Here is a 16,319-nt window from a genome sequence, read left to right as displayed (position 1 = left end):
GTTCCAATGCCTTCTATATGCGCCCCGCGGGTCAAACAGCAAAGCTTTTTTCACGTGTCACCTACTCACAATAAACCTCTTTGGTTCCTTTGTATCAAATGAGCTATTTGTAACTGACAGTTGTTGATAAAGGTGCCCTACAAACCTACAACTTGTCGAATCGATTAAAGCTTGATGGTAAGTGACTACAGTCGCCATTGTCGCGTCCCATTACAGCGTTTACTTCGCGTACACTCTTCAACGTTGAACAACACGGAACGAAAAATCAATATCGCGCTACAAATATATTAAAACTCATTGCGTTCGAAATCAATGTAAATGCGCAACGATTAATTATAGGCGAGTTGGAGTGGCAGGGCAAAATTCACAAACAAACTCATGATTTATGCAAGTAAACTTGAACTGTACGCACCACGGTTTTACAAGTTTATTGATCGCTCTTCAAATACTTTTACAGCACTTCCACTTATTGTACATTTCGATACACTTGGCTTTGCTCTGTTTCTATAACCTACACAAAACCTTTTTGTACCTTAGGGAAGGCAAATAATATAGAAAGAGAAGGTAACATTACACTAATACGGGAAATTAAACAAACGCTATAGCTCGGTCTAATAAAAGTAACACTCCAGACTGAATAGTCGACTGAATTTCCTAATCATTATAACCACGTCTCAAAAGAACCATTTTCAGAGTGTAGCTTAAAAAGTTAAACTGCATAATCTTTCGCATTGGATACATGCCTGTGCCCTACACCTATCGACTAAGCTACACCTTCCCACATTCCATTGTTGGGCAACAGACCATATGACTTTCAAAAATCCGGCAATGCTGTATTGTCAGGTCTTACAACTTTCGGTAAGTCTACCTGCAGCTTTTTTAATTACAGTCGACAAACAGCAAAGCGAACCTGCTAGTGTTTCGACCACAGTATTGTGAATGGACCACTTTCATTCTCTTTCCTACAGCACTTTGGTAACTACACCTGATATAAGACAGCGTCAACTCTCCGATAAGCCAATATTTGTTCTTCTGTGCGCTTCGCTGGCCAAAGAACGAACAAATAAACGGCAACTGATAAATTTTTTCTTGTTTGACCCACTGCGTGACCGACATCCTGCTTGAAAGCACGACAATATTCTTAGAAACCGCTAAGGTATTGTGAATGTGGTTCAACGCGTACATCGTAGACAGACTGATTTAAAATCCAACACGTAGAAAGGAATGTTAATTACTGCAAAGAGGCCAAGTATCAACAATTTTCAAATTTGTCACGACCAAGTTGGGAACTCTTTTAAACTTGCTTTTGAAATTGTCGTTAACACTGCCAGCGACAGACAGTAAACATACAAGTCATCATAAGTTAAAACGCTATCCAAACCAAAACAGATACAAGAGCGACACCAATTGGTAACTTTCCAACCAGTACAAGCAATTAGATTTTAATTCCGGGTGACTGTTGCAAAGATCAGAAATTAACTAGTAGCATTACAGTAATGTTGATACACGTTGATTGAACGGTTTACACCTGGCTATTAAAAAACGCCATCTAATCTGACTAATTGCCACAAAAGACATCGATCTGGCTGCTACTAACGCTTCTGCTACTTAATAATGCTTTAGGCGAAATTCCGGAATGATTTGGACCAGAGAAGAACTCGCCTTTGTATATTTTGCTTAAAGCCCAAGCACGCAAAATTACTAAATTGGGTATTGCGGTTGAGCTGTTAACCTTTAGATCACAGGTTTAAATCGGCACCAGTCTTAATTTACAAGTTTTCTAGCGCTTAGGCTACTATTTTCCACAGAACTTAACAAATGTTTTTGGTCAAACATTTTTAACCTCAAAGTTTAGGTGGTTGCCTCCTTTGCACTATACATTTGCTTACTTTTTGCTTACAAGTCAATGCTACAATTTTTGGCAATGTTTTACAAAAGTAAAATAAGTCTGAAAGATTTTTCCCATTTTAATAAACCGCAATTTTGTAAAACGATTTAAAATCAGGCGACAATCTGATCGAGAAAGTGTTTTGTCCGACAAACATGGTCAACTACACGGTGAGACCATAAAATATATTCAGTATAACTGTCATCTACCTTTCAATATTCTCAAGTACTTGTCAAATAAGTCTGTGAGCAATGCTTTACATTAACTGCACTTTCTAGCATATCTCCGTGTCAAATCGTTCACAATAAATTAAAAGTGCCTTTCGCCTATCAACGGCCCGGGGCTACAGCACAACACTCAGGAAGCGACGGAATAAACCGATTATACGGCTCTCAGAGCCCAAGTCGACTTTGGTGGGTTCGTTTATTTTCAACCAAAAGAACAACGACGATCAAACAGGAAAGGCACAGGTTTTGAATAATTCTAGGTGCTTGATACACAGACGAGGAAGATCGACGCTTTACATGTGCGACATGCGTGGAACAGTGAGAAGCTGGTAATAGAGAAAGATCGACGCACAAAGTGTAAGGTTCTTGTAAAATCAAGTCAATAGATACACATCATGAAAAAATCGAAAATTTCTGGGTATGTTGTGGTCACTGAAGGTTACTATTAACGTAAACCCGATCTGTGCCTTAAGCCTGAGTCTAAGTATGTACAATTCAACTAAGCGACACAGAGGACAGGTACGCTCTAAGATTATTGAATAAAAACAAACCAAAAAATCAACAAGAGTACATCTGAACTAACGCGCAACACAAACGGAAGACGTAGAAAAATGTACAGGTTTCTACCTCAAGGGGGCAGTGTGGGGACTTGCAAAGCAAGAGAGACGGGCAACTGCAGGAGATTATTGCATCGATCCATCGCATGAAGTTAAATGAGTGTTGTGAGCACTCGAGGTCGAACAGCTAGCAGCAGCAGCAGAAGCGGCGACGACAGAGGGCAGAGGTGATCGCGAATGTGACTTTGCTGATTTGAAGATTACGGCGTGCGGCGGGCATGGGGATAATCTCAGCGGATGGGATAGAAAATCGCGTGACGTCAGTACACACGTGACAGGGCCGCAGAGATCACACGTCTGAGGTTTTGTGCTCGATCAGAACTTCGCTCACCATGGCGACTTTGCCGTTGATTTGGGCGGCGGCGTCCGGTTTAACATCAAGCAGAGCCATGTCGGCCGTCCGCTTTACACCCTTCTCTGTAAAACCAATAAAAAATGTGATACAATTTTGAACCAAAAAGCAAGGATGGCGGTTGACGCTACGCACCTGTTTTCACGATGCTGCCTTGTGATATAGGAGCCGATGCAATGAAGGTGGGAGATGGGTTGGTCGATATGTCAGAACTGGATACAGACGACGGCGACACTGTGGTGACAAACCAAAAATTGTAAATGTGGACTTAAGGTTACAGTTTTACGTTTGCTTGTTGAGACATCTAATGTTTCACAAAGTTTACTTTCTGCAAAATTTACAATCCGCGACTTTAAGAATTATCACGTAGTTAATTTAACACATTGTGTGCCTTTTGTTTGGAGCCACATAAAAACAAGAACCTTAATCCTAAAGACATGATTTAGATATTCTAAATGGTTGTGCAACGGCAACATGTTTCAATGCTAATGAAAACGAAAAACCTTCGAGGTGTCAAAGCCATTAGGATAAAGTGCTAGATAAAACTATCAAAATGTCGTTAGGTGGCAAATTCTTAGTTTGGCACCAAACAACTGAACACGATTGATAAGATAAAGATCTAAGTAATGATGTTTTTCGTGAGTCAGCAGAGCAGATGAAACCACAAGGCAGTTGAATGTGCAAAACACCAATTTCAATTGAGTACAAATTTGATACAGTTCGTTTGCGAAGAAAATACTTATTTTTACTTTTTAGTACGTAGCTGAACAAAACACCTTGACAACATGGCTCGTGTTTTCTAGACACAACTATTAGCTAATGCATGACGTTTAAAATAGGTGATATTAAAATGAAAGATATTAACTTCATACACCCAAAAAGCTCAAGCCGACACCAAAACTTTTTACAATGGCTTGGAACGAAAGTTTTTTTGCCAGTGTTGTCATAAAGTTTATTTACCATAAAACATTATATTCGTCTTACCGTCGAGACCGATATGACTGGCACTGATGTTTGCAAAATCTCCCATGACCGCGATGGCAGTTTCACCAGTCGCTTGTGCCACCCTGTGTTCGACCAAGTAAAACATGTACTCATCGTACAACAAGCGGATGAGATGAAAACTGCCGAAGCTCGCTGCAGAACGCAAGGTCAAATCGCGAATCACCATCGAACTGGAAACCAAGATTTTTGTTTTATTTAATTTGTTTTTTTTGTCACCCCATAGTATAGTTTAGCTCACATGGTATTTTACTGTTAAAAACATATGTCATTTTATTGTGGGTAGCTCAAAACTTATTTTGACCAGTTTAAGGTTTCTACTGTTATGCGTGTTAGTATAACCACTGAAAAAGGTATGACAAAGGCTCCATGCCAACATAAACTAAAATTTAGCAACATTTTTTTGTTTAGGTAGAAATGTCGGCCATTTAGTTACCTGTAAAAACACCACTTCAGTAGAAATTGGCGAGCTGCTCGAGCAAACGTGGCTGAACCTTCATGCGGTTGCAGTATCTTGCCCACCACGTTCTCCAGCCAATCTGCCCACTGCTCTAAAGTTCGTTGTTCTGACAGGACCGACTTGAAATCGGTTTCTAGTTCACGAACAAGGTTGTCGTCGCACTGACATACCCAAGATGCTTGCTCCTGTACGAAAATTGATGTAAACACTCCACCCTTTATCATAGGGATTGAATTGAATGTGTTTTACCTGCACATTGGCAAAGTCGACACGATTAAGATCAGCCAGCATTTGGTTGATTTGTGACACATTGTTTAACACAGCTCTTGCTGCTTGTGCGAGATGGTTTAATGACGTGTATCGACGCAAGGTCTGGGAGAAAGCCGATACCGCAGATACCTAAAGATAATATAGTAAGGTTATTTCCTTGGAAAAAGTAAATCAATACAACATTCAAATACATTTGGGAACTTGACTAACTCAATTGTTCGTTACAGCATCCTTATAATATGGTTGTATTGGGCTTGATTAAATAATAACTTAAACTATGAGTCACCTTGATTCTAATCAAGTCCATTGGAATATCTCCCTTTTCAAGCGATCGTTTCAAATTGGTTTCCAAACCTTTGGCAAAATTGCGTATGGCCTGCGTCAAAGCACCTGCAAAAATTAAATATTATATAAAGCACACTTGCATATATAAAGGCATACTTTTATTGAGCGGAAATTTTAATTACTTACTCGGTATGGGTCGAAGCACGTCTGGGATTAGAACTTCTACGAGACTTTGATACATCATGTGATCACTGTCCTTCACCCAGCGCTGCACGGGAGCCCACGAGCACAAAGCAAGTAGTTTGTGCCGAGGAAGTTTCATCTCAAATTCCTCTCTTCTGTGAAATCAATTTCGTAATGTTGAATGAAAAATCACAAAACAATGGATAAATAAATGATCGTAGGCACCACTTTAAACCTTTACATAATGGTTTTCTTCAATTATCTGATTCTGTTTATTTGCCAAAGCATATTTTAAATTTTATTTGTAATTTAGTACCAGCAACATTAGCCAACAAGTGATGTTCTTAATGTAACTGTACTTTTTAATACATTTGTGTATTGATTTTATAAAAATAATTCAACGCTTACGTCATGCTGGGTTCGTCAGAATTGTAGTCAGCCCTCCAAAACGACTGCCACAAATTCTCAATCATCGTAAACTGCAGACTCACAATTACGTCAAGTACGTTGGAGCAATGATCTCTGTACAAGTCTTCCAAAATCATCAGATCATCCTTAAAACAAACATTATGCATAACTATTAAAAACCACTTCAAAATGATGTTATTTGTTATGTGATGTAATCCAATTCGTTTCTGAAGGTGCACAATGCAAAATCTTTTGGTTGCCTAGCAGCACTACCTGTGTGACGTCATCAGGTAGAGGAGGGTCTTCGGCGGTGAACTGGATCGGGTCAAGATCGGGTAAAGCTTGAGTAGCGTCACCCAGGTACTGCTGATGCTGCTGTGCTTGTTGCTGGACCTGCTCACTCGGAGTCGATTGCTGGATTTGTGACGTTGCTTGCTGGACTTCACTCTTGTCGTCGTGTGGAGTAATTGACATCATCTTGTTTCGGCTAAAAAACATTTTCAGTTAAGAAGGAATAATAAAAATAGGTTCCCTAGTCTTTATTGACTTATCGTTGCCAAAGGTTTAGCTCCATAAATGGAAAATGGCGTAGTTAGGTAGTGGCCATGTTTTGTTGGCAAATAGGAAATTAGCCTGTTACCTTCTGTGCAATGAAGACTGTTGTCTCATTGCGATGCAGTTTATTTCATCTTGAAGTCTATTTAGTGGCGAGTTGGCCTTGATTCTTATACCGTAGTAATGATACTTAGAGTTCCCTCTGAATAAAAAAAAATTAACATTGTAAAGAAACGTAAAAAAATCAATGCATTTTTCATTGTTTACCTGGTACCAAGACGTCTTGTTCGAAGGCCGAGAAACACAGATCGCACGAGTTTACCAAAAGATGCTGCGTTCACAGGGTCTAAAGTTTGTTCGTTGCAGTGCAGAATGTAGTGGTTGTACATAAGGGCACGAGGCAAAGAAACTCCCTCGGCGTTCTCAAAATGTTCCATTAGCCAATGAACCTAAGCACAGTGCGCATATTATTGAATGCACTTTAGCAGTTGTTATTATTGAGTCCAAGTAGCATCGTTCAAGATGTTAAATACAAGGTCAAATCAGAAGGATTTTTTTTCTAAAATGCACTTTAATTATCAAATTTTAATACAATACTATTTTTGTAAGCGTAAATTACGACCCAAATTATTGTTCTTGCATAAAGAAAATGAAGAATGTGTTCTTGGTTTCGCATGCACGAAAATGAATGTTTTGCAAAAAGGATCTAAATTCTAAAGCTAAGCGATATTGTGCGAGACCAACATTTTTGGTGTAATTCAAACAAGGTTGTCATGATCAAAGTCTGTTGGTCATGATGACCTTGCACTATTTTTGTGTTTGCGCTCGCATAATGTATTTACATTTAGAAGAAAACGGCAAATCCCTGTTTAAGACCGTGACATAAGCTAAACCTTAGGCTCTTAGGTCTCCTAGTAGCCATTGTGAAAAAGTCTGCCCTACGAATGAGAGACATGCATCGGGTGGAGAAGGCTTGGCATGCAATCATTACCGGCAAATTTGGTTCGCTTACTGTTTTCGGCTCCCGCCGGAAGTGACTTACGGTGGCGGGGGAGGCTCGAGTGGAGTGGGAGAGCGGCATTGCCACGATCCCACCACTCTCACTGCTGGAGTTCTGGATGAGATACGTGCTGCCACCTGGCGACGAGATTATCTGCCCAACACCCTGTTGACCGCTCAGACCGGACATGCTCATTGTATTCTGCGAAAAATTATTAATTGATACAAATGTATTGTTATAGGGACGTTGATATTAACAAACGATACAGAAACAAACAACAACGCAAAAACCAAAACTTTTGGGATGGTTTTGTTAAAGCACTTTTTAAATGATTAATTTGTATTTAAAGAGGTCTTTTCAAAACTTTTTTTGTTGGCTTGCGTTTTTAGCATAGAATGCAGCTAACGTAAACTTGGATTACAGCCAATCGAAATGTACACATACCAACTGCTGTTGTGTTGATCCAGAATTCTGTGATGCATGATTGCCTGAAGTTGAGTCAAAGAAGATTCCAGAATTATTGCTTTGTTGCTGGGTGCTTGTAAACAGTTGGTTTGTGTCATTGTATTGAAAAGAGTTTGACCTGCGCAAAAAATGTTTATTAAATTAGATTTTTAAAGGCCCAATGTTTAGGTACAATGTTCAAAGGTCTGATCTAAAAACAAGTTTAGCCACAATGCAACACTTTACTTACGTTGATCCATTGGTGTAACCATGATCTCCAGTCGAGTCAACATACTGCAACTGATTTGTTTGGTACATGGACTAAACAAATTAAATGTTATGATTAATACAAACTCAATTCATGTATTAAGGCATTGGACAACATGACTGATGTGTAAATTAAACTAAAAAAACCTAAAATAGTTTGTTTACCTGCTGAGTGCCAGCCACATGAATTGGTTGTGTTCTTTGTTGAGGAGTTGTGATCTACAAAAAAATACAAACATTTTTACCTGTAAGTTAAAAAAAGCAGGGCAGTGTTGTAATACACAATGATCAATCATTTGTACCATTTGTTTCATTGTCAGTATAATTACCTGAAATGTGTTAAATGGTAAATAAACTATAAATTGATACCACCTAAATATGGTCAGCTTCACTACCACTGCTGGTACTACAACTAGTTCTAGTTTGTTGCATGTAGAAGTCTAATAAAATTTGTTTGTGACCTGACTTAAAAACTTGATGTTAATAATTGAAATAAATTTTGTTACCCTGGAAAAAGAAGCTTTTTCCTGATTTACTTCTTCCTTTACAATCAACTTTTCTGGTTTGTGGTTCTTTTCTTCTGGTCTTCTAACCTCACATCTAATCAAAACCTTTCTGCTTCCTGTTGACTGGTAATAAAATAAAACAAACCCCTTTTGCTTGGCATTTTGAATTACATTTGTTTCAAACTTATCTCCAGTTAAGCTGCACTGGGGTGGAATAGAAATATGAAATGACCCATGATTTTTTTGATTCTATATTGCTCCTTGAAAAATATTGCTCGTGATTGCCAAATATATCATTTGTGTTCTCAATTTTTTGAACAAGGGGTCTAAGCTATACTGAGCGCTGGAAAAAAGGGCATAATCTATACTGAGTAAATGCGTAAAAGACTAAACTCATTTTAACCAAAACTACCATCTTTTACTTGACACAAAATCAATACCAATTGTGAAACAAATTCGATTCCTACTACAGTATATGGTAGTGCAAAAATCACAACAATGACGGATTAAAAACATGCTTTGTTACTTGTCTACAAATCACTCAAAATAAAAACCCTTTTAATCAACAGGGTTATTCGACTACGTGTGAAAATTAAACAACGCACGAACACACGGTCTTCAAATTATTGCGCTAACCACTCGGTTGCTTACACGTTTCAAGTTTAGGTTGATGAGATTGGTGCCGGTGATAACACGCGGAGTCGGCACGCTGATGCACTGGCGACCCTGCGAAGAAGTTCTCGAATGTGAGCTACTTTGCTGCTTGGGCTTACTCCCTATAGTTAGGTCCATTGCCTGTGGGAAAGTTGCGCTAGGCGAGGAGTCGTATCCAGCCCTGCAAGGCATCTGCTCGTAGCGACTTGGCAAAAGGTCAATACTTCTCTAAGTTTAAAACTATTATGCTGTGGTTCACAGCGAACCTTTTCCTAATGTTCGACACAAGCTGCAAAACGCAATAACGTAAAATGTTGTTTGCCAGCTTTGCCACACGGAACTAAAATACTGGGCTACAGAGTAGGGCGCTAAAACGAAGGTAGTTTCATATTCTATCGCTGCATTTGAATTGTTAACCGACAAGCGGCCACGTAACCCACGCGAGTTCAGGGACTTAATGATCCAACTAAACAAACTCTACTAGCAAACACGGCACCTGTCTGTTCAAACAACCAACGATCATGCGCGTCCATTGCATGGCTAGTGCGCCAGCGGAACGGAACACAATTGAACTGCCCTGGTGGTAACTCGAAACTGCACAAGACCCAAAAGGCTGTTTGAAAACCCGTCGGGGCGGACGAAATCGTCCCCCTGAGCCAAGTGGTTCCACAAAAACGTCTCTTGTCGCGTTCCATTGTTCAACGCGCGCACTTTGTCGGTACAATAGCCATGAAACTCGCGGGGCAAACGCCGTTACGAAGTGAGCTAATAAAACGACCCTGCGTTGCCTAGCAGCGCTTTATCAATTGACATGGCAGCCCGTCGCGTCGCTTGGCAACCGAGGCCGTTACTGATTTTCGCCCATTCGAACGAACGGCTCTGTCAATACGAACGCAAACATGGGTTTAAAGTTACCTGGAAAAGCAATAGTCGGGATTCTTTCCAAACTATCCGGCCTAAGTTTGATAAATAAAAAAAGCAAGCAAATAATTCCAACAAGATACTTTAATTTATCTTTTGATTATTTTCCGTACTTTTCCGGTTAAATTAAACAAATTCACACAAAACAAAGTTATGAAGACTAACAATACCAAAACAACAAGAAAAAACTAATCCGATCTAAAGCAAAAAAAACGACGTAATACGTACAATTTTAAACTGCAGCGTTCAAGTTATCGCTGGCGAACAAAAAGATTTATTGCATTCAATGTGGGACACGGGCAACGAAATTCCAACGAACGTCATAAAACTATCACGTTACCACGCAACGGGCGTGGCAACACAAAGAGAAAGTAGATATTAAGTACATGGTCGCTTAGCAACGAGCAAATATTCGCGATTGTCAAGAAAAGCGCCAGTACAAACACTTGATTTACTGGGGACAATCGTATAGATATCGATTGAGGAAAATGCGATCTAATGATTTTATGGCGCATGTTTATTCTCAACCAATGCAGATCGAACGATCTTACAGGCCAATCTTAAAAGTTCTAATCAAATGCAATCCTATTAAAATTACGCATTTTTGTTTTCGTCCACAAGGTAAAAAAAACGAACCAAAAAAACTTCTTTTGTCGTCGCATCGAAGTTTGTTTGGAATTTTGCCCCCAAAATAGTAGGTTACAATATGTTACTAGTTTCCAAATATTGTATTGTCACTAACGGGATCACACTTCTTATTATACTCAGCCAGTGCCAAAAGTATTCTGAGCAACATTCGTGCATTCACCACAAAGCTACACCTGCCAACAAACTCGCATAAAGAAGGTTTGTCTGTTTCGGTTCGGGTATTGCGCGTGTTTACTACTTGATTCGCGCTGTTGCGGATTTTCATTTGAAACTTTTTCGACGAACCTAAGTTTTTAGACCAAGAGCAACAACAGGGTAATACGTTATAGACCTCTTAGTACATCGTGTTTTGCAAAGTGTATGAAAAACGTATTCTCACAAACTTGACTTTTTATTTTGATTTAGTTGCAGGTACTAAAATTTACGTTCTTTTCTATTGAAAATAGCAAACAAGAGCAGAAATCCCGATCAGCGATTTTCTGCATGTGGATCGAACAAGTTTTTTAAGACCACAGCCATTTCTCACGTGCGCCATCCGACGGAATTACAAATTAAAGACAAATTCGCTTACCTGTTGGACTGGGACAATTGACTTTACTCCTTCCAGTTTGGTGTCTGCAAAATAACAAATTTATTGAATATGAGTATTGTCGAAAAGTAGTAACGGTACATTTTCATACATGTTGCAACACTCAAAAAAAATATGAAAAAACTTGATCTAACTAGTTTTATTGATGGGTTTCATCAATCCACATTATTTGAGATACCACTGGTACAGTCAACCGCAGCCTATCAGCCTAATATTTATGAAACCATAACGAGTGTTTTTACAACAAAGTCGTTTAGTGCAACCTTCGCAGTGTGAAGCCGTACACACGTATAACCTTTTTTGTATTGTTAATCCACTCCTATTTTACCTTGGGTAGGATAGCTTTGCTGTGGATGATGTGAGCTGCTCCGATACCACGAATTTTGCGACTGACCGCTTACACACTGACCTTCGCTGCTACCATACATATAACCGTAAGATGAAGTGGCTTGCCCACTTTGGTAAGAGCAACTCGATGCGAATCTGTTCTGTTGCTGTTGGTAACCCGAAACGTCATGGGAACCATCATACACTTTTCCGTAATTGGATTGTTGGTTTGCAGCTAATTGCATAGGTTGCACGCAACTGTTCATGTTGGCATAACCGTCGCCAGGGTAACCACTTGGATAAGCTTGTCTGCATGGGTATCCGTCATTACCGTATCCCCCATACGCACACATCTCACTTTGTGGACTGTACTGGCCCTGGGAGTTCGGACTTCCTATGTACTCTGACTTAATGTGCATTGCTTAAGTTTTGAGCGCAAACTGAGTGTTTAACAAATAGAACAGGTGGCCGAAGAGTCAGATTCGCAGGGTTTTAAACGAGTTATCCCAGAGGGTGAAAAAAGAGCCGGCAGTGTGCTTATTGGAATGCAGCGAATCAAAACTGATTAAGGGAGAAAGGGAGTGGGGTCGAATCGCAATGATTTTGAAGGCGGAAATACTTCCAACTGTTTGTGGCACAAGCGATATAAGCAAGTGGGTCCAATTATCGAATTGAACATCGTTTTCGCACCGTTTTGATGCACAAGTTTGTTTACTTTCCTACCTCGGCGTACAAAGGACAAAGAGCCGCACCTAAATAGACGTTGAACTCGCGGGGTTCGATTGGGCTTCAAAGAATTAGGTTTTGCGTTTAAAACGCACCACATCCGTTTGATGGTTGCGAGACGCAGGTGAATGAACGAGGAACTTGGCTGCTCGCATACAAATTCATGAATCGACGGCAAAATGCGCTATGAAAATAAACACGCTTCTTTGTGCTTTGCGTACGTCGACTACGAATTTTTCCACACGTGTGTGAGGTGGAAACATTGGGGTTGAACCGCGACGCACCGTTAAGATCTGACGATGAGTAACTTGAGTTGTAATTTATAATAATTTATATACACACGTCACGTGGTAGAAGTACATACGCTTTTTTGTGGTTGTCGGTTCTTACATTGTGATATGTTTCTAATCTAAATGTGTTTCAATCGTGTTGCTTTGACTAAGTTCTGTTTTCAACTGCAAGGGTACTTAAATCATTGCTTTTTGAACGACATCAGACCAATTATATAGCGATAAAAAGTATTTTTGTCATCTAGAAATAAGAGTATTATCGTGTACAAACCTGATTTAGCAGCCACTACACTGACGTAGTGGGCAACAGGGATCTGGCTGTGTGTGGCACTGGCCACTTGAGCGCTCTGCTGAGCTGATGAGACGTTCTGTTGCATGTCTTGTGGATTTCCAAGACGCTTGATAAAAGCCTAAACATTTAAAACATTATCTTTAACATCAAAAGAAAATGACAGTAAACAGTGAATATTTCATGTTTAGGAAAGAAAAACAGACTGGTCACTCATACTTAATACAAAACAAAAACGAAATATTTTTCGCACCTGGTGTAAATCATCCCCACACTTGAGTGATTCTGTGCGCAGCAGTTATCTGATTAATCGCATTAACAGGATATTAAACCCCATGCGGGCTTTCATAGGCATTAGAGCGATTTCGCTAGAACGTCCAAGTAAAGCAGCGTCCGGAACCGAAGCCTAATTTATCGCAGCGATCATAGCGTGTGTCACTGTCTTAGTTTTTCGACTCAGCGAACGTAAATCGAAACAATAGCCATCTATGATATTGTGAAAACAATTATCGTGTAATAATTGTCCGCTAGTTTGCCTAATTTAGAATGTCGCTAAGGCCCTCCGTGAGAATAATCCTCCTACACTGTACATCCTGTTTTCGCAGGGAAGTTGACTTTCACAGTAATCGAATCAAGGATTGGAAAACAACATTCTTACTTTTTCACATGACCAAAACTGACTCTTGCATACAAAAGAAATGACCCGCGAAAACATTTCAGTAAAGAGCTTGCCTACCAAGCTTTTTTGAGGATTTATTCGAAATGGCTATTGTTAAGTGAAAATAACGTTTTTTGAAAACTATAGTCGGATCGGTTCATAAGTTTAATGAGGAATATAACGACCCAAATACACGAAAAAAGCAACATGCTTTATTATTTACACGTTTCGGCAGTTATACGAGGCTACATAATTCACGCCCGTTTATAAACGTGATTGCATAAAACACTGATTTTTGTCATATGAATTTTGTTGGACCATTGGATGCAATCAACATTTTTCTGAGAATGGATAAATTCCTTTTACTTGGTAACATTTTCACAGTATGTATTTTTATGTCAAAAAGATCGCCATTCGGCCTAAATGAGATTGCAAAGTGAAGTATGCCATGATTAAAAATTTGTAAAAGTTGCACATAGTTAACACATTATTCAAAAACTCGATGCTTGTTGAAGGTTAAACTGGCAGCAATATCATGCCAAACATTATAATTGACATATAGTAGTGGCATATGTTAGAGTCTGGGCAGACTCTATCGAATTTGGACAAAGTTTTTGAAATTTTATGTGGTTCGATAAATGTGTTGGCTTTGATGAGAAAACTTAAAGTCACAACAACCCAACCTTAAAAGTTTTAGCCTATTCTGAAATTTTTCACTCAAATGAGAGAGGTAGTTTACAAACAAAGCCTGTACATATGTATGCATAAACTACCATGCAGACAGAACTTTTGATTTGTGCTGCATGTCTTTTTGAAAATGTATTGTTGTTATACCATGGTACCCACTAAGACTGTGGAGTTACATGAAATATATGACATGACTATCTAGTATCTACAACTTGTAAAATCTTTATCCAAACCTATGAAACACATCATGCTGAAAACACAAAAGGAAAAAAAACACATGCAATAGAATTAAACATTAGTAATCATGATTGCCGAGTTAAAATTGTACTGAGTCACTTTTAGGGGTCAAGATTTGTAGTGAAAAAACCCTCTGTTTTAGAGGCAGCATCCTAATATCACCAGAAGTAGGAGAGTAAACTTATTACTTTTGACTATGTACCCTTAATAGTAACTTAAATTGTATTCAAAAAATATAAGAAGCCTCTACTTCCAGTATTGGAATGTGTATTGATTTTGTTAGTGAGTTTCCTTATTGCTGCTTGTAATTTTGTTCCACAAATTAGTAATGACCAACTGCTGCATAGTGTATGGTTTACAATAAATTACACTAAATCAAACTTGTTATTACTATTGTAAAATTTTAAAACTATTTAGTGCAACTGTCAGGCTTTGAAAATGATGGAAAATGTGTAAATGTAGTAACCTTATATCCCACTATACTTTTTGCAATATATAATTGCACAAATGTCCTTAATTTTTTTCTGATTTCTGAAAAACATGGTAAAGCTCACTTTCAAGATTCTATACAAATATTTAATCTTGTGAATTTTACCTATTGTCACCGCAAATACTATCTTCTCCACAAATCATGATTCACAAAGTTTTAACTGATTATTTTATCATTAAGGGGCTAGAACACATATTTAAAGTGGAATTTTGGTTTAAAGTGAAAGAGATTGGTTCATTTTTTGCATTAATTTATAAAACATAAATGCAGTTTCCGGATGACAATCTATTTCATCATTTGCAGATTAAGCAGGACCCTGCAGTCAAAAAAGGTTTGATGCCTTCAAACTAGTGCATGTTTTTTGGATTGCAAAAGCATCCTGGCATACATTTTTACTACTTGACCTACCAAGCAATCAGGAAACATTTATCACGCTACTAGATATATAACAAATGCTTAAAAACAGAATTGTTCAGAAAAACCATACTTCGGGAAATTGTCTTTGTACAAGTGGGTATGAGCACATCAAATCGTACAAAACATAAATATCAGATTAGTCAAAAATACATATTTTCAGGGTTGTGAATTATAATCCTAATTGGGTAAGTCATGGTGATGGGACTATGCCAAAATACTGCATGTAACTCAAAAGCCTAATTTTGTTGCTCACAGTGCTAATTACTGATCCCATAATGTGATTCAGCGGCCCAGTAAAAACTAATATGTGTTAAATAAAGTATTTCGTTTTGCTCTGAACACATAATAATGTTTAATTTACTTTATTGGGGCATAAGTCAGTTGCACCATTACAGTTAAAATTTGATGTCAAAATGTCAGCTATTTGCAAAACTTTATAACTATTTTGGTGAAACGATCACAGTAAAATAACTATTACCTAAACATCGTTTTTAAATCTGTTTCATTACATTTTGGTTAGGTTTATATGTCAGCAAGTTATTGTTTTAAATTAGACTGATGCTGATCGACCAGTAAACTGTCAATACTGTGTTAAATTACGTCAATAAGAGTAAGATAATCACACAAATATAAAGAAATAAAAAACTTTTATAAAAATAAAATCGTTTTAAAGCAAAGCACAGAATTTAAAACATACTACTGCAAAAAATTTGAAAAAAATCGTTACCTTGATACAGTCTCCAAGGATACCGTGGCTATGGCGTTTCTGTTTCGAGGCAACTGTTGCCCGACGAGACGAAAGGCTTGATATTCATCCGCGCATTATCTTTTACCATGTAAAAAACTACTAAATGCCCTGTTAAAAAATTTGTAGTTACAACTTGAAAACTTATTGTTAAATAACTGATTTGAACAAGAAAAA

At 38.3% G+C, this 16,319-nt stretch overlaps 1 protein-coding gene across 5 annotated transcripts; it reads right to left on the bottom strand.

Moving 5' to 3' along the window:
* Window positions 1-2,292: 2,292 nt before the first annotated feature.
* LOC145223299 (transcription factor RFX3-like) lies at window positions 2,293-16,253 on the bottom strand. Of its 5 annotated transcripts, none has more exons than XM_080089707.1 (19): window positions 16,125-16,253; window positions 12,891-13,029; window positions 11,259-11,302; window positions 9,116-9,190; window positions 8,124-8,177; window positions 7,942-8,012; window positions 7,692-7,830; window positions 7,260-7,448; window positions 6,515-6,696; window positions 6,333-6,449; window positions 5,966-6,179; window positions 5,693-5,838; window positions 5,288-5,439; window positions 5,103-5,206; window positions 4,796-4,945; window positions 4,523-4,731; window positions 4,069-4,259; window positions 3,220-3,318; window positions 2,293-3,149 (listed from the first exon to the last, which is right to left on the bottom strand). In XM_080089707.1, the coding sequence occupies exons 2-19, from the start codon at window positions 12,994-12,996 to the stop codon at window positions 3,022-3,024; spliced, it is 2,370 nt and encodes a 789-aa protein (XP_079945833.1). In that variant the 5' UTR covers window positions 12,997-13,029; window positions 16,125-16,253; the 3' UTR covers window positions 2,293-3,021. The 5 variants fall into 5 exon arrangements, with proteins under 5 accessions (XP_079945833.1, XP_079945830.1, XP_079945832.1 ...); XM_080089704.1 differs by lacking the exon at window positions 9,116-9,190 and adding an exon at window positions 8,465-8,587; XM_080089706.1 differs by lacking the exon at window positions 9,116-9,190 and adding an exon at window positions 8,465-8,587 and having other exon boundaries at window positions 7,290-7,448.
* Between the last annotated feature and the right edge of the window lie 66 nt (window positions 16,254-16,319).

The sequence above is a fragment of the Phallusia mammillata genome, chromosome 4, assembly GCF_965637545.1.
Source record: "Phallusia mammillata chromosome 4, kaPhaMamm4.hap1.1, whole genome shotgun sequence".
Lineage (NCBI taxonomy): Eukaryota > Metazoa > Chordata > Ascidiacea > Phlebobranchia > Ascidiidae > Phallusia > Phallusia mammillata.
This window is presented reverse-complemented; position numbering and strand designations above follow the sequence as displayed.

Bases quoted from the DNA above. Each gene is read 5' to 3' on its own strand.
- LOC145223299 (XM_080089704.1), bottom strand. From the start codon at position 12,996: ATGCAACAGAACGTCTCATCAGCTCAGCAGAGCGCTCAAGTGGCCAGT. The intron at 8,588-11,258 runs GTAAGCGAATTT...TTTTATTACCAG, and splicing joins CAATTGTCCCAGTCCAACAG to TCAACAGGAAGCAGAAAGGT. The intron at 6,450-6,514 runs GTAAACAATGAA...TTTTTTATTCAG, and splicing joins ACAAGACGTCTTGGTACCAG to AGGGAACTCTAAGTATCATT.